The following is a 26,702-nucleotide window of genomic DNA, read 5'->3' as shown; positions in this document are numbered from 1 at the left end:
ACACACACACACACACACACACCATGAAGTCAATAAAAAGAACAGACTGTCGTGAAGGATAAAAGCACAGGATGAGGCAAAGGGATTTCTCTGCTTCCACCTCTTTTCCCTCTGTTTTCGTATCTCAGCTTCTTCCAACACGCACAGCCGGTTGGCTTAAGTAGCATTAATGGTATTTAGCTAGGACGTCACCTTTGACCTTCAGAACAAAACAGTAGCAGGGAGCAGCTCAACAGATCCCTTGTGAGGGACAATGGGAATGAGGTTTGACTTAATAACAGGAAGCACAATGGCGTTTAGGGAGATTACCTCACTGTGTTGGACAGATCGCCTACACAGGGAGACACAGTTGTTGCAGAAAAGCCAAACCTTGGTTTCAATTCCGTCTGTTGCGCGAGTCTCCCACAGGAATGATGTTTCACATCTTATGTTATCTCTCTTGTATCCGTCAACTTCTCTGTCGGTCTCAGAAAAAGACATCAGCAGCCAGACCTGACAGATTTGACATTTGACAGCAGAATGAGTCCCTCCTGCTTAATTGAAGACTTGTTTGATCCCTGGTTCAAAGCCGGGGGTCGGGGAAAGAAAAGGTAGAACAGGCAGAGGCAGGCGAGGTTGTAAACAGGATGGAACAGCCTTCCGTTTTATTCTAAATTTGATATGTACAGGAAAAAGTGGCTGTATACATTTCTTAATATATCATGTAAAAGTTTTCTGGAAAAAAACAAAACAATTGCACATCAGCTTCCATTTCTTTATACTTTAAAACACATCATGGTACAGCATGGTTGAAGGCAATGTCAAACAGGATACAAATACACTGATAACCGCTCGTAAAGTGTTGGCTCTTGTAAATAAAATAAAAAAAAGGTTCGGGAAGGAGTACCCCAAAAATGACACATTTTAATATGATATTAAAAATGTTTAAAAACACACTGTAGTGTGTGTGCTGTAGTGTCACTGACAAACCAATCACATCGTGTCCCTCTTTGTGTAAAATAGTATGATATAATATCAGGCACTTATCGATATCAGACCCCATAACTGGACAGCCGAACAGCAAAGAGCACAACGTTTAGAGCACAGGTCAAATGCATCCTTCTAAATGTGCTAGTCTGCATTTCGAGACGCACGAGTGTTCACAGCAGGAAGTGCTGGCTGCTACAACCAAACACTTTTTACTAAAAACCACCCTCACCTACATCTTATTTGGTGACAGTTATCATCAACCCCCATTGGAGCGTGGAATTAGAGTGTTTGTGTCATTAAATACAAACATAATGCAAAAGGGGAATTTTAGTTAGCTTAAAACAGAGTATTGTGAACTTTCCTCAGGTTAAAATACAGGTTTCTACACTGGATTAATGCCATTGAAAAGTCCCTTCTTCTTCATCTTCTTGCTCATCATTTATTACCCCTACTAAGCCTGCGTCTTTCCCAGCAAGGGTCTTCATTAACCAACAGGAGATAAAGTATGTCATGCAGCTTCACTCAGCATATGGAGTGTGTAGGAGTGAAGGGCAATTACGCGCCGCCTGTTTGTTTTCCACAGCCCGATGATGGCCGTCTTTTTTTTTTTTTTGTATTTCCCTTTTGTTTAAAGTTCAACCTCAGCTCGATCTCATTTGTTCGCTTGCAGGCAGAGACGATCATGTCACAAACATTAGTGGTGTCAAAGAGGGGTAGGTTTAGACTAAGAGGATCTGTTGCCACCTACTGCAACAATTATAGCAGAGGGCTGGAGCACTGTGACAGGGATTTTTAAGCATCTGTTGGCAATGCTCAAGGTCTTCTTTCTGATATATACCTATAGCAAGCCACTGGGATAGCATGAGGCATAATTAAAACTTCATTTAAAGGGTTGGTTGACCCAAATTGCAATAAAACAGGTAGTTTTGGTTTCATTTGTCCAGGTTTTCAAATGTCTTTCTCCAACCACATACATTCAAGGCAAATTGAAATTCATTTGTGGTCCTCACAGTGTTTGAAAACTAGATTTAAAAGAAATCAACATCCCTTATCAAAAACAATGTCCTGCTGAAGGCTCAGTCACAGGCAGCATATAAAACATACGTTAAATCAGTTCATTTCAATGGAATTGCCACATAGAGTGGACTTGCTTACAGGGGCAAAGTCAATATTTGTAAAAATTTGCACATCTAGTTCAACTTTTGGCACTCAAATTTCACCGTTATTCAATAGCAAACCTTCCAAACTGGACTGACATTTGAGGGAATGGAAAACTGCAGAGTCCAAAATGGAGGATTTATTGTCCTGCTAGTGACTGAGGTAATGAGACCGCTAACTTACAGTTCACATGTTAGCTAACTTGTCGAGAATTTGTGAGTGACCATGATTGTGGCTGACCACTGCTCGCACTGTTCTGGCGGGCTAAGTAGCCCCCCCGAGTATGTCACTAATGTTCCTGCACTGCCTATTGTGTGAGAACGTGTAGATGAACTTTGTGGCACTACTTTCTAATGTGACCAAAAAGCAGTTCTAAGAAAGATTTCTGTAATTTTTGGAGAGGAGTGTCAGCTAAATGCTTGAAAAGGTAAAAATCCAGAAAGCAATTACAGCAATTGAAAGCAATTAACTCAACAATTTTGCCTTTTGTTACACACAGGAGAAAAGCTCCAGCTAATCTCACACTGGCAGGCTTATTGTCTCTCTACCCATCTTTATTCTGTCTTTTTTTTTTTTTGCTTTTATTCCTCTCTTTATGTCAGAAGCCGGGCCCTCTGTCGGTGCCTCTGGTGGCAGCGTTCTTTGGCTCCGGCAGGCAGCAGGTGGCTTGTGATGAAAAATTCAGTGCAGAGTCTGACTCGGGAGACGGGGAGGAGGAGGAGGAGGAGGGTGGTAGTGGGTAGCGGGAGGAAGAGTAAGGGGAAGGGGAGGGGTGAGATGAGAGGAAGGTGGGAGATGAGCGAGGAGGGAAGCGGAGGATAAAGGTGGGGGTGTTGAGGTAGAAGGAAGAAAGGTAAAGAACAGAGAGGCGACGAGAACGAGAGGAGGATGGGAGCCAGAGCTCCAGACAGACAGGCGGGCGGGCCAGCGAGTCAAGCCCAGAGCGGTGCAGGGGGGCCAGGCAGAGGATCAGAGCTGTCTACCCTCTCTGCCTGGGTCTCCTCCACGGAGATAACACACGATATGAATCATTTATGAGGGGGGCTTTTTTATTAATAACACACACACTGTGCCCTGCTTCTTTCATACACTTTGCCTTGTTTTCTCTTCTCCCTGGGGAGCACTCAAGTGAGAGAGCGCGATTGCTGAGGAAAAACACTGGAAGTCGAGAAAACAGAATGCAGAGAAACGCCGGCAGTGTCGGTAGGGGTTGGATGTTAACTTTAGCGCAGCGAAGAGAGGGTGATTTGTGACCGATGGGACGAGTCATCCACGGGACACTCTGTAAAACCACGTCACACATGCTTGATTGTGAAACATGTACCTTGTCACATGCCCACACACAAACCCACACAGCAACTTACGCCTCCCCGTGGGCTCAAAAGAACGCCCACTCACTTGCCTGTCTGCCCATTTGATTGTCAGTACATGACGGTGCCAGATCTCGATGAATCAGAGTCCTGGACGACTGTGAACAAGCAGCGTGTTCGTGAATGCAGAGAAGGCACTGAGCGTCTCATGTCTGTAGGAGGGTGACTGACTACTGGTATAGGTCATCAGCACAGCGAGGGACTGCACACAAACACCCACATACTGAGTACACTTCACATCTGTTTACCTCTACGATCATCGCTAAGCTATAAGACCTCTAGGTTGTCTGTTTGTCAAGATTTGTAGCATCCACTTTTGCTGTTCCTTCAAGGTAATCCCCTTAGCTCCTGACGCACAAGTTCTCTGTTCAACTCTTCATCATAAGTCCATCAACACTTCTCAAGAATAAAAAAGTCTTCCTTTTTCTGACCCAATTCTATTAAGCCTCGCTAACTGCGAAGGCGAAGGCGGCACATCATGGCGGTACGGACCCTTGGGGGAAGCTGGGTCCTTCAGGTGCGCTGTGGGGTATCCCTCGTAGCTGCTGTTACCAGTGCCCTCCTGCATTAACTTTCCTTTGGCTTCCTGCTCTCTGCGCCTCTGCTCCTGCCTCAAAAGCTCCTGGGCCTCCAGAAGGACTCGGGCGTTGACCCCACCACCGCCTGGGTAGCCGTTCCTGGAGCCCTGGTAGCTGGAGTACCTGGGGTTGTCCTTTGCTGTCTGGAAGCCCTCGCCAGGTGGGTACGCCTTATCCCAGGAGTCCTGGGAAATGGAGCTGGGGTTCTTCCTGGGTTGCCTAGTGAAAGTGGAAGGGAGAGGAAAACGTGAGACCTTACTTTGACTTTGGTTTCATATAAGTCTTGAGCATAAACCTAAATGACTCAACTTTGTAATTGTGAGTCTTTTTATCACTGGTATGTCACATTGAGGAACTGGGATTTCTAATACAAAAGCATAAATCAGGCGATCCGGGTAAAAACAATCACAAAAGTGCCAACAGACGCTCTCTCATTCTTTCTCTCTTCAACTCAAACATTTTATTTCTCCGTGACACACAACTTGAACCCCCTCAGCCACATATTGTGACCTGGTCTGGTGGGAAAAATATCGCCAGCAACAAAAATGTTTGCTCAAAACCCATTACCTCTTGGGAGAGAGTTTGGATGTTTGCTGGAAAACGATTATACTGTCAGCTGGTAGCCAAGACATCACATTCAATGAAAATGAGGCACCATTACAGCCTCACAAACTGCCTCTGGGCAAGTACCAGCCCACGGTAAAAACACACAGGGAAACCTAACCATGTCAAAGTCCCCTTCCAGCCCATTAGGCCCATTTCGAGGCAGACAGAAACAACCATTGGATCTGACAGACAGTAACAGCAGACCTTCCGCAGGTAGAAAAATGAGGCGACCATCTTGTCCACTATGGATTTGATATCAAATTGGATATCTGATGCCAGACACGTGTCTTAAAGAAACGGTTAGTTGTCATGTTTCGTCAGGGAATGCCCTGCCCTTTACCAGGAAAAAAATCCAGATGTGTGACATCGCCTCTCATTTCTGCATGGCTGGCCTCTTTGTGCCAGCCCTGCCTTTGTGTGTGAGTGAGTCCATACGATATGCATGAATGTCCCAAGCCCTGCAGCTCCACCCATTTATCTCGAGGGCATGGCAAAACCAGAGCGAGAGAGAGAAGAGAAGAAGACACACAGAAACATCAATGGGCTTTTGACTGGGAGCCATGCATAATTAGCAGGTTTATCAGCCAGCTGTGAAGAAATCGTATTATTCCTGTGTTTGGATTTGAGTAGGAAGGGGAGAAAAAAAATCCTTAATGAGAATAGAAAAGACCTTTGTTTTTATTCAACAGAGACTGAATGCAATTGGGGATGGATACGCTTCTCGATCAGTGAGATAGGAGAATATAGCCCAGGTTTATTCTTGCACACGCTTGAGTGATTCCAATTTTCAGAGACAGGCGTCCCCGGCATCTGATTTCATTTCATATGTTGACAAAGAGGCCAAAGCTGGTCTGCCTCCCCTGCTGAGAAATGCAAACCAGATCACTCCCTCTGTCTGATGCCGTGCCAAGGGGGGAGCATGTACATGTGTGGTAAATACAGAGAGATGTATACTGTTCTGTATGCTGTGCATGCACACTGTGAAGCATGACAGATGATAAAACTGAGAGGGGGAAAGGTGACAGAGTGAGATTGAGAGAAAAAAGGGAGACTTTGTGAGAGGTTGTAGTGCGGGGCAGATAGACATGTGGTTGTGACACACATGCATGCATGTGAGACCAAATGCCACTGCAGCTGTTGCAGCCAGCCTTTGGTCGCCTGTAATGGCATTACTTTGGCTCTGAGATCAATGGAGCTCGTCGGTGATGAATATGAGGGCCCTTCATCCACCGTCATTGTTTCAAATGGCAGCGGTTTATTTCCACTCACAGCTCCTTGTTTAGGAAAGGGTCTCGCCCAGAAGGGAACTGACCTTTATCTAAAATGAAAGCTGTTTTTTAAGGAATGCTACAGCCATTAATCACGTCTCCGTTCACATCTCGGTCATGCTTTAGTTAAGAATATCGCCATCCATGAACAACACAGGCCCATACGAATCCCATCAAGACTGTGATCTCCTAAACGCCATATTTACTCTGTCTCAGCCTCTGATTTCACACAATGGTATGCTCTAAGTCAAACAATAGTTAGTGTTCTCAAGATACTACGGCAGGGTTTATCCAAACAGAGCAGTTTCTTAATGGAATTGGTGGAAAAGTGAAGTGGCCACAGGATGTTGCCTCTGACCGCTGGAGCGAGACGGCAGTTCATTAATCTTTCAGGAAAGCTGCCTGCAATATTTATCAAGGAAGGGATTTGTGTCGATAACAGTGGATTAGAGTACTATGGTGAAGTAATAGAAGATAATGTATTTAATGTTGTATACGTACAGCAAGTGCAAGCTGATGATGTGCACTGGGATAGGTCAGCATGGTTTGACCTTGCAGGGTATCTAATAGTTTGAGAGAGTAATTACAGACTGCTTAGGGAAACATAACTTTTAATAACATTTCCTCTTGGACAGTAACTGCATGAACTCATTCAAGAAAAATAAAAGACCAGTGTGCCTTGATTTATTCATTTATTTTTTTTAATCTAATGGGAATTGGTCCCCTTTCTTATGGACAGTATTATACCTATCCGTTCATCAGGACCCTGCTTTGGGTTTTCTTTATTCATAATCAAAAGCTTTGGGCTCACATGCCTGAGATTTTGAACATTGTATCACTTACTACATCAAACTGGGGGCCTTAAGATCCAGACACGCCAAACCCACATCAAAGAACTGCTATCAATGAGAACCAACTGCTGCGTTGCCTCATGTTGACTGTGTCTCCGCCAAAAGTTGCACTTAAACACACCACCAAGACTACAGCCAATGGCCAACTAGCATGTCCATTCTGCGCCTGCATGAGAGGCATTAACTCTTCATAGACAGATTTTCAGATTTTCGATGTTAACCAGCTAGCACATTAACAACACAACCCGATGTTGAAAAAACAAAAGATATTTACCGGGCCCTAGCGAACAATAGCACAAACCATTCAGAGCCTTTTCTGCTAAAGAGCTTAATGAAAAGAAAACATAATTTTATCTAATATAACAAGTTTGTTTTGCTCTCAGGCCCTCTTGATTTAAGCCATTTGTTTACTTTCCTCACTTCCAATTATCTTCTCTTGCACTGAGCTGAACTGCCAGCCAGAGGGATTTTATTCAGCGAAGGGCTCCACTGGGTCCTACGGCCAATTCAACATGGTGAATCAGCCAAAAAAAACAGGTGACAATGGCTGACTAGTGCCAACAATGCTGGACACACTGCAAAAACTAAGGTGACATTGATGACAGCTGACCATTGGCTTGGTGTGTCAGGGCCCTGAGGATACTGGGCGTTAAATGCTGTAGAGACTGTGAAGCCCTCTGAGGAAAATTTGTGATTTTGGGCTTTATAAATACACTTGACCTGACATTACTCATACTGTACTCATACTTCATCATCTCAAGAAAATATCAGAAACTGTTTTGGAATGGAAACCATGTTTGATGAAACCAAGTGACACATTAGCAAACAGTTAAGGTGATAGTCCCTGTCAAATCTGAAAGACATTGAGTTTGACAGATAGAATAAACTGGTATTTTTAGAGCATCTTGTTCTTCTAAAATTGGTTGAAAAACAGAAGAAAGGGTTTTTTATAAAGTTTAAAAAATGTGGGATGTTTTGGTTTGGATTTTATGTTAAGTTAATGAGATCTAAAATATAAGAAAATGTAATATTTTATACAATACTAGTATAAAAAGTCTTGAAATGCTGAAATGAAATGTTTTTGTGCAATAGGAAATTCCAAAATTCTAGCTCTAGTAACATTTTTTCCACTAATTCCATGCCACAGATAACGAGGTTTTGTCTTTCTATTGACATTAAACATATACATGAAATCCTAAGTGCTATATTGTAGGCAACTGGACTTGCTTGAGTTTCTTGAAAACGTTTCACCTCTCATCTAAGAGGCTTCTTCAGTTCTAACCGACTGCTGCAGTGTCGCAGGATTTAAACCCTGTGTGGATGTGAACCCTTACAGAGTTGTTGAGGTCACATGTGAGTTGTTGACCCACCCAGCCACATGAAATGTTCGCTCTGAAGGTAAAACTTATATTTTATTACAACTAAACCCAAACTAACAAAAAACACACTTTAAGCCCAAGTATAACTAATACCATAAAATATTCACTGTTTAAATTAAGAAAAAATGTCCCCACACCTCCTGTAAGTCCCTCCCTGTATCCACTACTCCTCACCACACACACACACCCTAGCACTTCCTGGAACAACAGGCAGTCATATCATGCAGATCAAAGGGAATTACATTAAGGGAAAGGAAGGCAATCATGTCAGATTTGTGTGAGAGGGTAACATGATCTGTCCATTCTGAGGCTGTGTGTGTGTGTGTGTGTGTGTGTGTGTGAGTCTGTGGCCTGAAACTGACCAGCTATGACCCCTTTTCTTACTCAGATGCTCTATATATAATCTGCTGTCATCACTGAAACATGGCTTTTACAACGAATCTGACATAATCAGACAGGCCCGCACAAGCGTGCCTACACACACTTCACTTTTTGAGATACATTACGGTACATTACATTAAATTACAGATCTAAAATAGATACAAACACAGTCACAACCTCCTGGACAAATCTCGTATTCGACAGAGAGCAGGAACATGAGAAGATTCTAACACACACACAGTGTTCAACACACAGAATCTCTTAGCACATATTGATTGTTAGACAGACAGAAACAAACATCAAACACAACATCATATCAAGCTTGCCACACACACACACACACACACACGCATGTGTTCATCACTCTTACCGTGGCAGGGAGCTGTACTGTCGCTGTGCCTGGGCAAACGAGTCCCTCTCTTCCTGTCTCTGCCGTTGCATCTGTACCTCGACCGACACCGAGTGGCGACCCGGCTGGCTGTACGCGCCCTGACCGTTGCTGCTGGTGTTTGACTGAAAACAACAAGATGGCAACTCAGTTAACTCTGATGTCCCTGCCGTGATCATACTTGTTCCATCTATCTGTTTTTTATTACGTGACACCCTTAATTCAAATGTCGTCCAATAAAATCAGTGGAAATGTCTACTGGGTGATAAAATATGATGTGATGTTTACAAGATTAACTATTATTATACTGATCTCAGTGTGTAAGACATTTTTTTATTGAAAATGCGTGGCAAGTGAGTAGAATTTTTTTTTGTTCCTGGGTCAATTTACTGTAGGGATAAAATACAATTCACGATAACATGTGTCAAAGATATTTTGTAAACTTTCCCACTGAGTTGCAATTGGACCTGATAATACTGATACTGGTACATTCTTAAGAGGGCTGGAAGAATAATCTAAAAACCTCACTGACTATGTTTACATGCAAATTCATATTCCAGTATTATTCCCAGTATAACTATATTCTCAATTTGATACGGATCACGTAAACAGCATATTATGTTTGGACATGTTGGATATGTTGATATTATTTTGGTTACAGAAGCGTTCTTTGGACAAGTATATGGTGTTTTTAGAAAATGCATCTCAACTGGGCTTTTAACTGCAGTCTCGGACACACGGCATCTTGCCTGTTGAGGTCTGTGGCTTATCCAGAGCAACCTGGACAATGACTTTGGAAAGACATGTCACTACTGAATATTCTAAATGTAATTTTTCAATGCTGTGAGAATCTCAAACCAGCTTCCATTCACCTCCACTGTACTGGGGCGGAAGACAGAGGTTTCAGAACCACACATCTCTGAATGTAGTCAAATACAGCCAACATTACCTGCATGGTACAGTGTCACTAGAGGTCTTTTTTATGTCATTTGGATGAACTGACCCTTTAAAACTGCAACACTGCCTTATCATGACTTTAAGTGGAACAAAACAGTCAGAAACTAGAGTACAAGCTGCTTGGTACAAGAGCTGATATGGCTCTGGGACTGCTGAAAGTTTTACACCCCCAGAGTTAAAGCAATAGTTATCACTTTCTGTGTTCCGTTAAACATTTATGATGCTGAAGTGCCTGCAGTGCTAATGCAAGATGGATGTATGAATGGGAGATGTTAGAGGAGCTGACACTCCAACTTGTGAAATAAGTGGTTTTATGTGAATCAAGCAGATCTGTCTATTTCATGTAACTGGTCCTCCATATTTCAAACATTAGCCATTTATGCTGCACTTTATATAATAAAATTAATCATGTCTGATTAAGATCAAACAATGAAAGGTTACATTCACAGAAACATACCATGAGCCACGCTCCATCAAACACACCTTAAGTACCATTTATAAGTGATTAAACAAATTAAATATAAAGGCTTTATGGTAAATAAAGCTATTCTCCCATTTATGGCAGTTGGTGCTTGAATTGGAGGATCTTGTGAGCATCTGTGGGTTGAAATATCCAAAAATATGCGCAGTAGTCTCTAAAAAATGGACTACTTTTTTACTTTTACAAAGACTGATGCTTACTAATAGAATATTTTGACCTAAAAGTGATGATCAATTCACATGTTGCTCTAGTGACGGTATAATCAAGCTCAGATTTAATCATAATCAGGAGGAATTCATTCAGCCAAACTGGGAAATTATGTGCTGTATGAATAAAAGGCTCAATAAAAAGCTTATCTCTGCTTGAACAAATGGAAATCCAACATTATCATACTGTTAAGTAAAGCCTGTTTTTTTTCTGTTTGAAAAATAAATGTTTGAAAAATTATGGACTTGGTATGTATGAATGTCCTGTAGCAAAAGGGTGATTTTTTTTACCCCAGGACAGACAGATATATATATATAAAAAAAGGGCTGCAAAACATCTGATTTACAGATAAACAAATGAACACATGATCCCTCAGTTCAAATTCAAAGCATGAAAATCCCCACAACTGGAGTCAGAGTTTCCACACAGTAGCCCAATAAAACTAGCAGCACACCCTGACACAAGATACCTCACAAAAATCTCCCACTATCCCCTCCCTCCACCCCCCAAGTCCAAACCACAGACACTTACCAGCAGTTAGTCGGGCAGACACACCCTGAGCTCGTCTCTTCTCAGGTCAAAATGAAGGTGAGACACAGACAGACAGACAGACAGGGGGAGGGGAAGTGGGGGAGGGGCCATGCTGGAGACTCATAGCAGGGGCACAGTGATGAGACAAGGTGGATGTTAGTGGGTGTTAATGAATGAGACGACACTCGGCCTGTTGACATTGTGACAGTCCTCCCCCCACATAGCCATACATAAACACTGCAGTAAAAAGCATTTATAATTCATCATTATTATTGTTTTATGAGAGTATTTACCTGCATACACAAACGCCCAACCATTCATTACAACATACTAATGCATCTTTTTTTCACACCAATACCCACACCTATAAGTTTGTACTTGTATATTGTGCAGACCCCAAATTGATATCATGCATTCCCTTGCTTAAAAGGTTCAGAGTCCCTGAAACAAACTAATTTGTACAATGTTTGCCAAACCACATGTAAGGCAAAAAATATTTATACCTGTTCACAATATCCACACTTCAAGGTGGGTTGAAAAGCTTGCCATCATTAGCTCTTTTTACACAGAGATCCCACGAAAGAGCCACAAAAAAGACCCTTCATCACGCCGGCTTTGCTTTTTTATACAGAACCAAACAATGACAGCATGCTAGAGTTCTGGAAGCAAAAGAGGTATGACGGGCATGACTTGTAACACAACAGTTCTGGCGTCGAGTGTGACATTTAAGCTCTTTCTAAACAATAACAGTGTCATAACATGGCAATAACAATCAGTTACTGTCCCTGTTATATGGCGGGTAATATCATTCTCTGCTCGGATGTAAAGGAGCTCCCAGATCTCATTGTCTTCACAGTTTGAGGAAAATTTTCATTTAAGGCCATACTTCTTTGAGTTAGCTGCTAACTGCTGCTGGCTGCTTTTTAAACATCCCTGTGGTGGGTTAACAGCACGGCATTACTGCTTTATATAGGCAGTGTAAAACAGGCTTTTTCCTTCACCTAACTGCATCTCATTCTATCCCTGATCTCTCCTCAAGATTTCTATGTCATTGATCTTTGTTGTCTCACAAAATTCAAAGTTCAAATGGGGATACTGGCACACATTTTCATACAGTCTCTCTTTAAATGCAATGATGGTGTTGTACTCAGTTTGACGCATGGAAAGTCATGGAAGTCGTTGCAAACTTGGGAGAGAAGTTCAAATTCTGCCTACATTCTCACCGCCGTACTCAAAGTCAGTTAAAAAAGTTGTTTGATGCTACCTCCGAATTGGGAAGTTGGACAGGTTTAGGATGAGGGGCTTTCTGACACTGTCAGACAATTTGATAAGCATTTCTTTTAAAACTATTTCACCACCTTACCTTAATGTCAAACACTATAACTATGTGCCTAACCCTTACCTAACCCTAAACGTAACGTAAAGTCTAATCTGAAGCTAACTCTAACCCGAGAATACCCTTTAAAAAAGGTGAGGACTGGGCGAAACGTCTTCACTGTCAAGATCTAAAATTGGTCCTCACAAAGATAGATGTAAGACAGTGCACGCACACACACACACACACACACACACACACACACACACACACACACATCACTAATATCTCTTTCAGCAGCAGAGCACCACCTCAAGGTTCAGCCCACACTTGTACCACAACTCCTTCCGCTCCTGCGATGTTCATTAGTGGTGTGGGTGCAATAATTGTGTGCAGATCAGCCGTAACACAAAGCCAATCTAATTACTTTTATGGCTGTGCAACGTATTGCGATCCTGGCGGGAGTACCGTGGACATCAGTTTGTGGGAAGGCCATAAAACGATTAAGAGTGCTAAAGAGACACTCCCCTTTAAACCAAATGAAGCCGGGGCAATCATCTCTGGGATTGATTGGCACTGCCTCGCTGCTCGGCTGACAATAACGACAGGCTGGCAGACAACTCAGAGGGAGGGGTGAGCTCCCACACATCGCTTATTCCATGTCTAAACTGAAAATTGCCCGTGGGTAAATTACACTCCCAATATTTTTCACATGACAAAAAATCCCTTTAGCGGTTTAGGAGTGTTGAATATTCCTAGGAATGTCGCCTCATCTGCCAGAACACGGTGACTGTAGAGGGGAGGGGGAAAATACGCTAAAGGAATCCAGATAATAGCAGCATTAAAATGTTACAGTAAAATACAAGAGCCAATATTATGCCCTTTCTAAACCCCCAACATCAAGTGAATGAACTCCTCCATTCCCATAGTGGCATAAATGAGTGCAATAAAGCTGGTGCGGTGCTGCTGGGAGAGCAGGCATCAGTCATCCTGATGGAATTAGACCGTGCTACCCACAATCCTCTCCTGCTCCCAAAACTATGGTGAAAAAGCAGAAGTGGGCTCCCAATGCAGAAAAATACACATTGTACTGATGAAAGTCATGTGGCTAAATAGGGACGGTTAAGAAAACAGCTTGTGTTGGAAATGGATAATTGGGCCAATCGAGCCCAGAAGGATGGAAACAACTATACTTCAGCGGAGGTGTGACATGAAGAGGTGAACCTGAGGTTGAGTGTCCAAGCCAGGCTGGAAGGTGCACAACATCATTAGTGCTTCCACACTGTTGTTCAGAGATATCTGTCAAATTGGTATGACAAGACATTAACAAGGTCCTGCATCAATTCCTACTGTAGAAGAAGAAATTCTCAACAGGTTAGGGCTGCAACCCATTATTGTTTTTAATATGAATTAATCTATCTATTTTTCAGGTGAGCTGATTTAATGTTTAATCTAGAAAATGTTCAAAAATACTAAAAATATGGTCATAGCAATTGTCAGAGGTTCAAGTTGATGTCTTCACCTTGCTTGTTTTGTCCAATCAACAGCCCAAAACCCAAAGATATTCCATTTACAATGATATAAAAGAGAAAAGCAGCAATTTTTCACATCTGAAAATCTGGAACCAGGAAATATTTGGCAGGTTTCCTTGAAAATGACTTAAAATGATAATCCAAATGATTGTCCATTACTTAGCTGTGAGTCAAACTATTATTTGACTAATCGTTTCAGCACTGAAATGGATGCCATCCTCCGTAAACCTACTTAGACTTGATTTATTTGACATTTGTGTGCATCTTAAAACCATTTTTTTCTGCCATATAAAAAGCAGCATATCAATGTAAGCAGTATTTCATAAGCGGAGCTGTCCTGGCACAGACTGTAAGTGGGGCAGTTGTAGGTGAATTAAGAAAAAGGACACTGGCTCCTTGACGTTTGCAGCACATTGCCGAGATGAAGCAACAAAATGTAATATATGCATGGGGAAGGTAATTGAATTTCAAAGACACATTCTCCTGTTTTCCATATGGCCCACCAGTATGGCCAGGGCATGAGTCTAATAACATGCAATTACCATGGCAAGCTAGAGTGTGAGCTACACTCTGACAAGTAAAAGGGCTTTCAAGGGACCATCTGAGGGTTGCTCTGACTGAAAGTGTTGTGGAACTACAGTGGGTTTCTGTTCGATCCTCCAGTTAAAGCTGCTGAAAACTTGGTTTGGGATATTTTGTATTTATCTATTGCATTAAATTATCGGGGTAAATACTAAAGCATAAGTGGAAACTCGATACTTCCAGTAGAAACTTTTGAAGCACTGAATATCAAAAACTTTCACATGCCAAATATTAGAACTGAACTGCTCGTTCAGATCTGCACACTTGTTTACTTTCTTCTTTGATCAGGCATCTTTTGATTTAAATCAAGATTTTGACAATTTTGGAGTGTTTTTTTTATTTTGGAAAACTTCCTCTGAAGCTGCTTGCACTTAGACACCATTTAACATTTGAAGAATTTGGTTTTGTAGAAACAAATGTATACTCCTCAAACTGAGGTGTCATTTTGCATCAGCACCAAACCTCAGGTATCTTATCAGCACGAGTAGAGTAGTTTTTTTTTGTTTTAAATGTTTGTCCTGGGTTAAACAGCCCCTAAAGGATGTTGCAATCGCAACAGTTAATGCAGATTCTCTGTGAATTCTGTATGACTTTGCAATCTAAGCCAATCACTGCAATTTTACCACATATTTGAGTATATTAAAAGGAACAGCTGATTGTCTGCAATCAGATGTTGCTGCCTCCCACAATTCTTATTGTTTGGGAAACACTAAATGCTCATAATGATAGGCTCCGATCTGAGACAGCATCACAGCTGTTTTTGCAATTTTCTTTGGCCCTGCAAATTTATTGCACTACAATGTGGATCACATTTTTTTTTAATTTCTTTTTTTTTTAGAAAAGTTACCATGACAACAGGCATTCAAAATAAGCCAGCGAAACCCTGAAGCGGACTGGTTAAAAATTGCTTTGGATCAACCAGAACAAAAAAATCCAAAACTTGGTAGGTGGATATGACATCACTGACATCACCAGTGAGAAAAGCACAGTCAGAAACACAAATGTAGAAATTTGTTAAAAAACAAAAAAGTATGGTTCTAACTTGAGCAAATAATGAGTTTATTGCTTTTAGGGCTCCACTGCAAAGAGGAGGCTGAGTGATAAAACTGATTTTCAGGGATTTCCACCATTTCATGTGACATATTAATTTGATAAAGAACCCTACAATGCTAAAAAGCTCTCTCCGGAAGCTAGGGGAATCCCTAAGTTTTAGAGTGTGGGTTACCTATTACTGAGCTTTCATGGGAAAATGAGACTTGCGACAATAACAAATGCCCTGCAGTTGATGTAAACAAACATAATGCTGCAGTATTGTTGAGCTTTTTAATTGAGAGCACACTCGGTTGTTTTGAGACAAAGGAAGAAGTGACCTGCGCTCTTCTTTCCCACACTGTCCTGCTTTTGCCGTACAATGGCAGCTGGAATGTGCGCCAGTCTGTCGAGCCCATTAAATGGCACCACTCTGGTTAATACTGCTGAATGCAAAACATAACTATACATTTTTATTGGATTTACCAGCTAGGGAAAAAAAAGGCCAGAGCACAGGTGATTTGATTCGTGAGCTCTCACTTTATCATTTCATTTCAATTATAAATCATAGGACCAAATTCTCCCATTGCACACCAAAGCTACAGTGGGAAATTGTAGTGTAGACACCAGCAGTAAAAAGAGTTCATACAGAAATATACAAAAAGACAACTGTGTGTGCAAAATGACCTTGTATAGAGAAACAACCAACAAGGAAGATTCATATCATTATTTGTAAAGGACTTCATTTACAACACAACTAGTGCCTAGTTTGGGACAGCACACATTTGTGCTACTTATCACCATAGCATATGTCAACCACAACAATATGCATTGTGATATAATGTGTTTGTTGTGGAATCAACAAAAATGTGTGCTGTTCCAAGCTACATAAAGGAATGTGGTGAAAATGACTCATCCAGTGTGTAAAACAACAATATCATACACATTACACAGAGAGGCTACCTATTAGAAAAATGTAGTAAAATTTTATCTTCAAGATTTAAAATTCACTATAGCTATATTCATACAATCATAATTTGTTATTCAAAACAATGTAAAACCAAGTACGCTTGAGCTGCGGTGCAAGGAGGCAGGGAGGACTAAAATAAATACTAAAAATATGACAAGCGATTTCATCACCCCAAAAAACTTTGAAGGCATTCAGGTTTTGTTCGCTTATTATTACTCCTGGTTGCTTCAGAATGCACTAATTATCCCTCTTCTTAGCCAGTGAAGCTTTGAATAAGATAAATGCTAGTTAAAATATACACAACCCTACTGTGAAACTGCAAAAAGGCACAGTTAAAACAAAGGGTTTACAGATGACACCCCCGAACACAGAAACAATGTGAAGACAAACCCATGTCCATGAGGTGGTGGGCAGGCGGTGTGGATGACTGACAGACAGAAACAACGACGATGGATGAGGTGGGTGGGGTTAGTGATGGTTGCGTCAGGAGGTGTGCAAACTCCTGCATGCAGGTGGTTGAACATTTGAGGGTGAGGGGTGTTAGCGTTAGCACAATTAGCCAGGAGGGCCCATGAAGGTTAATGGTAATCCTAGTGGGAACAGGGTGATATCATCAGTCTTGTTCATGGCTGGTAGTGGGGTTAGTGATGGTTAGCACCATACTCCAGTTAGCCACCGGTTCTGTTTGGTGCTAACACTGTTAGCATTCTCCTCAGGCTAGTACTGGAAGTTACATGTGCAGTCTTGGTCTGGTAGAGGTCGTTTCCTGACATTAACAGTCTTACAGTCTAGCCATCTTCTCCGGGTGGCAGAGGATTTGAATTACAGGCTCCCGTCATTTCAGACACTCACCCAGGGCTGCTCGAAGCTGTAGGTCCTCCTGCGGTCGTCGGGGTCGTCAGGGACGGTCTGGGCCTGCTGGAACTCCTGCCTCAGCCTCTGTATCCGGTCGTGGTTGCTAGGGGCTAGCCGGTTACTGGGGAGAGAGAAAGAGGGGGGGGGGGGGGATTGATGAGTGTGAGAGGTCCATTGTGAACAAGTGACCTGGTTCCATCAGCGCAGTTGGAAATGGCCTGCAGGATGAAGTTTTTTAAAGTCCAACGTGCTTTGTCTATGAATTGATCAAATGCACTGTTGACACTGGAAAAACAACCCAGATATGTTAAAGCCAGATAAAACGTGATAAGTAAGGGCAGAGCCAAGAGCGGGCTTACAGCAGAGCCAACAGCAATATGAATCAAACTAATGTGCCTCTGATGTATTATTCATCACAATGAACAAAGACTAGTGGTGAACGGTGAGCAGTACCACAACACGCACCCCACCTCTCCCGCAGCCCTCCCGGCCTCATATCATTCAACTACTGCGCTGCTATTGTCTATTGCAGCCCTGCGGTGCCTACATCAAACAATGCTGCCTTCAGTGTAACTCTCATGGTACACTGAACAAACTCACTGTAGCTGGTCACTCACAACTCTCTGCTGATCAACTGTAGCTATATTAGATGACACAGAGTCTAACATGTTTAGTGATTAAAGAACTATTAAACTAAGCCCAAGATAAGTGAAGAAGTCACATTGACAGTTGGGTTTTTTCTGTGTCTCAAAACAGTTTCGGATGTCCCAATGATAAAAACTGCACATGAAACTTGGGTGTTCAAGTAAATCAGAGCTCCTGCAGATGAATAGAAATCTCTTGTCATATCATTAATTGCTGGATTTGCAACTGGACACACAGGTATATTTGTAATCTCTTCCTGTCGCTTATTGTCTTATATTTAATAATGTAGAGCCGTTTTATGCTTCAAACTTAACTGAATCTGGGCATGTAACTGACTTGAATTTGAAAGGAGGTTTTGACCAACATCATACGTTAAATGTTTCCATTGCTGACACCCAGCTTAGTACTGGTTTCTTTTGTTACTTTAAGGGACCATCAGCAAAATTTTTCACTAACAGAGAAGTTCCAGCCAGACCCTGAGCTCTCAAATGGAGAGAAAAATAGGACATACGTATAAAGGAGAAGACAGGTCGGTGTTAAATATATACGGCCTCCTACAGAGGAAAGTAATTAACACATTTTCCCTGTCAAACAGTGTGTGTGAATATAAGTGCCAGGGTTGGTGAATAAAAGACCAGCGGGGGAACGGTGACTCTGAGCTCGACTTTTCAACTTTCTAACTCCGCCAGGAAATTCCTGAATCTTTCTTATCTCTAAAACTCAAAAGGTCAAACCTGAAACTCTTTCCAGCCCCAAAGCTCTGCTTACATAGAAAAACTTTAAGGTCAGCATAAGAAATCTTTATTGTGTTTGATGAGGGATTTGATTTAAACGCAGACAGAAATTACAAGACAGGATGTGCATGTGGGAAAAATAAAAAATAAAAATCTGGAACAGATCCCACCCATATTGACTACAGGTCATAACAGTTACTGCACAGTTCAAACAAGATTAAAATATCAACTAATCTTCATGAAGACACAGTATGACTTCATCTAGGCACAACATTACTGCAATTACTGCCCAGATTCATTTAATCCACTGCACAACTACCAGATAATGTGGTCTATAATGTTATATCCTAAAATACAGCAGCACCACCAACTTAGCCGGCTATTAACTCCAGACGCACACAATGGAAAAGCCAGAGCCAGTCAGCCTTGTAAAAGACCAGGAACCTGTCATATGTGATCCTGTTAATCTCCATGATGTATAACACAGCCACTTGGCCTCTTTAGAAAAACAGCTGACCTGATATGCGTTACATGTGTGACCCTCTGGCTAAGGGTCAAGGCCCCAAAGCCAGCTTCAACAGAAAGGCTCATATCTGATGTGTTTAACCTGTAAACAGATGTGTGTAACGCTAGAAGAAAAACAAAACAGAATCATGAGAATCTGGTAGTTTGTCATGGATCAGAGTGTGAAGAAGCAGTCTGAATCTAATACCAGTGTTTGTCAGTTAAAAGATATTCCCTCTCCTGAGAGAGCCACTCAACCCTGTAATCAAAAGTATATCATCATTAAGGCCAATCTATAGACCCGTCCTATATACTAGAATTCTGCCCAAGAGACTGGAGAGAGGAGAAACTCAAATAAAAGGGATCAAAGATCTCCAATCGTCTAGTCTGACAAAACACTGTAAATCAATCAAAGAAAGAGCAACACTGTAATACAACTGCACTGCCAAAAAACCCCAGAGACAGGGAGGAACAGCAGGCTGAGATTTAGTCTGAGATGAGCTTCATCCTCTGGACATGCTCACTCAATATCTGGCACTGCTGTATGGGGCTGAAAGGTCACTGTGTGGCTTTGTTGAGTGGAGTGTCTCTGGAACTCAATAACAGGACTGTGGCTTGCTGACTGGGCTGCCAGCAAAGCTGTTTACGCTGAGATGCACCCTGCCTTTCATGGTCGGGCGTGCCCCCTGAAAAGCTGTCTGTCTCGGTTTTAAGCCCGGGAAAGAGGGAGCTTTGAGAAGATGTAATGTCTGCATTGTGGGCAGGCTTTGACTTCAGAACCGCACTGCTTCACTATGTTCATATGAGCATGGTGAAACGGAGGGACTGCAAAAAAAAGAAAAGAAAAAAAAAGGGAAGCTTGGAGAATAAGATCAAGGCAATCAAAGGAACTTTCCAGATTATCACAATTTGGGTCACTTGTCTTTGCTTTGAACCAGGAAGTGTTTGTTAATGTTAAGTATACTTGGAAGTTCAGTTTGGTCAATAATTTGACCCGTTTTTGCCTTTGTTTTCTCTTCCATATAAATTTTGGGTATCTGAAGGGTTTTCTTAAAACGTTTGATCATCTGGCAGCATGTTCTTTCAGCACTGTTGGACTTGTTTTTAGTGATGACCTCTGCCATTAATTTGTGAGAACAATGTTACCATTTCTGGTAGGACTGATAGACAGAAGTACGAATTCAAGACCTAGGGATGCGATCAGGAATTACCCTTTGAACCTGGAAAGGAGTTTGCTTTTGTAGGGTTTTAGAAATCCTCATTGTTGCCAGACTTCGATCTCAGCACCACAAATTCCCAATATGTTCAAAAGACGCATAGCATAACACACAGGTTTAAAAGAAACAAAGCTTTGAGAGCGAGATTGGAGCAATTAAAGACAGCCAGGAAGTTCTTGCTTCATTTGGCATGGAAGAGGAAGAGGTCCAAATTGGACCCAACTCCAAACTAACAGGATTTATCAGATCTGTGCTGTCACTTCAAAATCCCCTGTGACATTGACGCTACTTCCACGGATCCCAATCAAAGCATGCCAACAGACAGGGGGAAGACTTCTACAGGGCGATGTACAGTAAGTGACAGAGGCAGCTGATGGACAGAGTACTAATCCCGTGGATTATAAATGAATGGCCTCATTCACACAGGCTGCTCTTCCCATGCCTATATGAGCATCGTTCAGATGAACCACCAACTGTACATGGCCATAAATTTAAGAGCCTTCCACTCATTTAGAGGATTTGGGGACTTTTAGGGGATCAACGTGCCCTTGAAACGACCTAGAAGCTGAGGGTGTCTGCATAGTTTTGGGCAGTAAAAAAGAAACAGCTGGATCCGACCCCACTAGCCACCAGCTGGCCCACAAAGTCCCTTCTGAGCGCATACAGCAACGCAAAGTGCCGAGCCCTAAACGGCGGAGAGATTCAAGTGGATCTTGTGTCTGTTTTGTGACGAGGGCCCTCATGGCGAGTGGATACAAGTGGGGTGACCTTGAGGACACAAGAGCGGCATTGTTGGTTCACACTTCAAAGTCTCAGATGAAAGCATCACCCCAAGCATGCAGCATACATACAGCACTGTGTGAAAGACTATTAACAAAGCCATCCAAGACATTTCTTAAATCTTATCAAAGTCTATTATATCATTAATTCAAAGGGCATCTTATGAACAGTTGCTGATTTATGTATAAAAAAAAAAAAAAAAAAAAAAATCACACCTCGCTCTTAATAATACATGGATTGAATTTGGAGATAGCCTATCTATTTCATTTGCCAATAATCCTTATTTCATAATAACCAACTTTTTTAATTAAAAGCCACCGTCTTAATTAAACATTTAATTAAGCATGGGTAGTCATGGGATTCCCATCTCGAATGTGACTGTTGTACTGACTAGCTCGCCAGCCTGTTAAATAAACATTTACTGATGTACCGATACACATTGTAAGAAAACGGCGCATGTCGTGAATACGTGTCCCCCCTGAACGCAGCAGCTGTGGCGGTTAGTTTCTGTAATCTTATCAGATGGGGGAACTAGGCCCTACATCCTCTGACAAAGAGAGAGCAGCTGGTGGAGCCTTTCTCTGCTGTGAAAAATGAACTGAGATGCTGAAGATGATAATCCAGGTCTATTGATCGAAGGCTCACAGACAGCTAGGAGGGAGACTGATGCCCTTGCTAACCGGAGCTAGCGGCTAACGCTCCATCTGTGAGCTGTTGTATGGCAGAGTCCCTGTTATCTGCTGCAGCAAAGCCGCAAAGATCGGCCTGCCTCCACAAGCAGTCACACACTAATCTGGGATGGATGTTGCTGCCACTTGTTCGAAACAGATGAATGCTAGAGAGATCTTTATTTGGAACATTTTGCACGAACATCCTTGGGCTAATGAAGTGATAGTGTATATTTCAAAACAGACTGCAGTGTAATATTCATGACATCCAGTGAGAGATGGTCTGTTGATGTATGGTGCAAAACTAAATTGCCAGCATGCTGTCTCATAAAGGACACAGTACAGTAGACCTCCCATTCCCAAAATGTATGTGTACATTTGCATTAAAGCACACAACTATTAACCATAGAAACATCCTTCCCCTGAACAGAGAAGGCGTAGTTTGTTTAATAATTTCTGTTCAACTGAAGATGAAGTCCATTTTACACCTTTAATGTTCTCTGTATTACAATTTAATATCTAATATATATTTGTTTAATAGTTTTAGCATTGCTGCAGACGTCTGTTTCCAAAAGGCTTGTGTTGTATTTTAGGAAAGTCTTTTTTGTGGCAAATTTTATTTGCAGAGCTTCAGAGAGGAGACAAAGTTTACTGTTTAAAATGTAATATTTTGTATAATAAGCTATGCTATGACAAGTGTTGTTTCACCATTAAAACTGTATAATTGGTGTCTAATAAGCTGATGTGGGCCAGGCGGTTGCATATTAATTAGAAAAAAACTAAACCAAAAAAAGGACACTAAAAGCAGCTGGTTTGCATTTAATATCCAGCTCTCTCTCACTCTGATGATGCTACATAATTTCTAAGATGCTAGTTGATACATACTGTGTATAAATGAGTTGCTAAAAAAAGAACAAGCATTTTGAAATGATCTTTCTCAAACACATAAAGGTTAAAGAAGGATTAGCTCAGATGCTTGACTACTCACAGCCTCACTGGTGTGTGTTGACGCAGTGAGAGAGATTAGAGGGGCCAAGAGGCCACTGTGTCTGTTGTGTCTGAGGCCATTTAGGCTCTTATTAACCCGATCTTGCTTTTACTCTGGATTACAGGCTTAACCCTGAAACACGTACAGAGCCAAATTGATCTGCAGAAACATGGCAATTAGATGCCAATCGATACAATATCTCCACACTTAGCAACTCATTATCAAATCCCAGGCATTTGCCCCGTCATGTCGATTGACTAAGTAAGAATAAAGCAGGACTGCGAGTTGATAAACTGCACAAACAAATCAGTTAGTATGCAAAGGAAGATAAACAGCCAGGCAGAATTTCCCATTCTATGTAAGAGCCTGTGTTGACAGGGAAGTTAAGAGGCTAATGAATCTAGCTAACACGTTCTGTAACCCAGGCCGAATCAGACACCATCTGCACGTTTGCGGCCCGGCTCGGATCAAACCGCTCTCTTCTCGGAGGGCACAGCACTGGCGCGGCGCCGACATGCAGCGCCAAGCTTAGTGGCTGAGTGTGCATTTGTGTGTGTGTGTGTGTATTCATCAGGAGAGAAATATGGCACTTTGGTTGAGTTGGTGAAATGCTGCCGTAGGAGGAGCAGTCACTAGGCAGCGTTAAAAACAAGCGCAGCTCTGCAGAGAAATGTAGGTGGATTTAAATAAACATTATAAATTGACATTAGTCATGGTCCAAGGTAATGTGTGATGAGTCACTGGAAATTAGTTTCTGCTTGTCCAACAGTGGATATAAAACTTGACATCCTGCCTTTTTTCATGACTGCTAAGGTTTACTGAAAACAGTCATATTTTGGCTTCCTTCTTCAACACTCTAAGGAGTTTAAGTATAAAATCATCAGCATTTTTGAAACACTGCCTAATAGCCTTGATGCATTTTATCCCTTAAGGGACATACATTGTTTTGAGAGGAACAATACATTTGTTTTCCTCAATCCAACAGTAAGCCACTTTGCAGAAAATGATTAATTCCGTGCAGCGCATGAACCCTCACACAGATCCCGTCCTGCAACTTACAGTAGCATTCATTCTGAGCCTTAGCAATCCCACAGGGTGTCAACACTTGTGCAAAGCAGACAGTAAACATTGGAATCCATCGACGGAACGGATTGAATTTAATTGGTTTTCAGTTTTATAGGGCATCTCTATTTTTCCAGGGGCACTGCTGGTCAGAAATGTCAGAGATGGTAATGTAATATTTGACTGATATTAATGCATGCACACATAAACACTCGCATGTTTAAAGCAAGATGGGTAACTGGTCTTCGATTTCGAGCCATGGCGCCACTGGAGGCAATAATGGTGTGGCACACAGCGATGTGCCTCCTTTTAATTCATGGGACAATTTCATGCTTGCACACATCAGCATATCGATGCTGGCCAGCTCGATTACAAGCAAATAAATTGGACTGCATTCCTTATATCTGTAATCCTGCCCTACTTTTAACGAAGGTGGAGAGCATGTGGGCCATTTAAGTTTCATTACTCAAATCCCCATCAGATTGTGTAGTGGAGCCACATTTGAATATGTCACTGTAATATCTGCGGGGGCATTTTACATGTGGTTTAGCAGAAGCTCCAATCCCATTGCCTCACAGATGCTTACAATACGTTTGTTCTAATGTATTCTGAGATTGAACTTCACATTAGGATTAAAGTGAGGAGAGATTGTGTTGGATTTAATCTCATGGATGCCTTTAGATGAAAGTACTATGGAATCAGATGTAATGTAAAACAACAGTGTGCCACTCCTCTCTGTTGTATAGACAATCTAAAAATCTATTACTGTGACTCAACATGTTTTGTCAGAGCTGACTATGCAACTGCACTGACTCATGACATGTTGTTATGGTAACATGGTTAGCCATGGAACCAGCATTTGAGAGCTAATAGTAGTTTGTTGGTGCTTTTCTGATAAATGCCCTCTTGCAGTCATTCAGTGAGAGTAATACCTGTGTTCTCTAAGTAGTCTGACTTTACCATAGGTTTGCAATACAACATTACAAGATGTAAGAGTGGATGGTTGGGCGTAGGGATGGCATGATATCAGATTTTCACTGCAAATATCGTGACTAAAGGAATTCACGATAATGATATTGTCTGTTGTTTGTTGTGCTAAGCCAGTCCAGCTGTTTGGGCATGTTGGTGCATGTAGCTGGCTCCTTACCGCCGCTTTGCACTGCACTCATATGGCGGTTACCGCTGACACTGGGATGGCACTGTCTTGGACGTATAGTGCACGCCCTTTGGTTTCCCCATGGTTAACACTGTTAGCTCTGTCAGCACTGTTGCCATTGCGTACCGCTGCTCATGGAGTTAGCACCATTAGCTGCTAGCCACTGGCTCACCCACCTCCATGCTGACAGTGTCCAGACTGGATTATTTACACGATATTATCATATGTGTTTTAATGACATGATTTCTATTTTCTCCTTTAAATATTGTGGATATCGTCAATACCGGAATATTAGGACACCCCTGGTTGGAAGAACAAAGTGTCTGACTGACAATGGACAATGCAATGTGCATCCTATGGTCCTATGGTCAATCAACATTAGATTCTATTAACAATGATGCCAATGTTTTCCTATGGCAGCATGGATCACATAGGCCAATTTAGAAGCAATGGAGGGCTATTTTGAAGGTAAGTAATCTGGAGTTTTATTGCTATTATTGCTACATTTATTTTTACCTCAGAGTCAAATTTGTCTTGTAATAGCAACATGGCAACCTATCTATATCATACCTTTCTTCTGTAGCTATTTGCCCTTCTTTGTTTGAATATTCTATATTATGTAAGACATCCCTTTTCTTTATAAACCTTTACCTTGTCTCACCCACTAAGTTGCAGTTCTGTCCTCCTTCCTTACATTGAGATGCTAAATAAGTAAACGGATATCTGATCTTACCCGCGTTAACACTGGCTCAAGATCTAAGATGTCATCACAGTTGTTGTGCTTTGATGTAGCGGTGACAAAACAGTGTCTAATCTCATCTATCACCGACAGATGATGATCTCCTCTCCGTCAGGAAGCATAATAAAGGCGAGCAGCTAAAGCAGGACGGCTCAAGCATACAGAAAACAGCGCAAATGTTGATGTGCTACATACACACTCATCAGATTCTTTGTTGCTCTTTCAGCTTTCAGTTCACGTCCATGTCAGTCCCTCTCTCTATTCATCTCACACACAGATATGAATACACACACACACACACACATACACACTTGCTCTGTCTCTATCTCACCTTGCTCCATTGCTCTCTCCCCTTCACGCTGACACTGACTTGAGGGTTAACAGCAGATGACATCCATCACACCACACCATTCAATCAGTCAATGGACAGATCTGTGCTGTCAGATAAGCCACTTATTGTAATATATCTCAGCTTCAAAATGCAGTTATTATCCCACCAATCATAACTAATGCTTACAAGCCACTAGTTTTTGTGACTCACAGCTCATCACCATGATTCAGCACATTCAGTCACCTGGGGAAACTGTAACCAGGCAACAAGGTTTGGATATGGGTCTTCTGAGTTAATGGCTTTACCACAGCCAGCACTGCACCCTACTAATTATTCTTTTCTGTGTCAACATGGCTGTAAAGTAGGCTCTTCTTGCCCATTAACTTGTAGTGGTGCTTTAACAACACTGTAGAGAAGCAAAATCTAGTTTCAACCTGCCTGTGTTTTCCTACAGGTTCTGCAAATTACTGG

At 41.9% G+C, this 26,702-nt stretch overlaps 1 protein-coding gene across 1 annotated transcript in view; it reads right to left on the bottom strand.

Moving 5' to 3' along the window:
• Positions 1-287: 287 nt before the first annotated feature.
• LOC126382469 (partitioning defective 3 homolog) overlaps positions 288-26,702 on the bottom strand; it is a 289,875-nt gene continuing 263,460 nt past the window's right edge. The window contains exons 23-25 of the mRNA XM_050032353.1: positions 17,405-17,528; positions 8,931-9,073; positions 288-4,294 (exon numbers count right to left, since the gene is read on the bottom strand). Coding sequence (XP_049888310.1) covers positions 3,898-4,294; positions 8,931-9,073; positions 17,405-17,528 — 664 coding nt within the window. The 3' untranslated portion in view covers positions 288-3,897. The remainder of the gene's footprint in view (positions 4,295-8,930; positions 9,074-17,404; positions 17,529-26,702) is intronic.

The sequence above is a fragment of the Epinephelus moara genome, chromosome 21 (genome assembly GCF_006386435.1).
Source record: "Epinephelus moara isolate mb chromosome 21, YSFRI_EMoa_1.0, whole genome shotgun sequence".
Lineage (NCBI taxonomy): Eukaryota > Metazoa > Chordata > Actinopteri > Perciformes > Serranidae > Epinephelus > Epinephelus moara.
The sequence above is the reverse complement of the archived record's forward strand: the minus strand, read 5'-3'. Positions and strand labels throughout refer to the sequence as shown.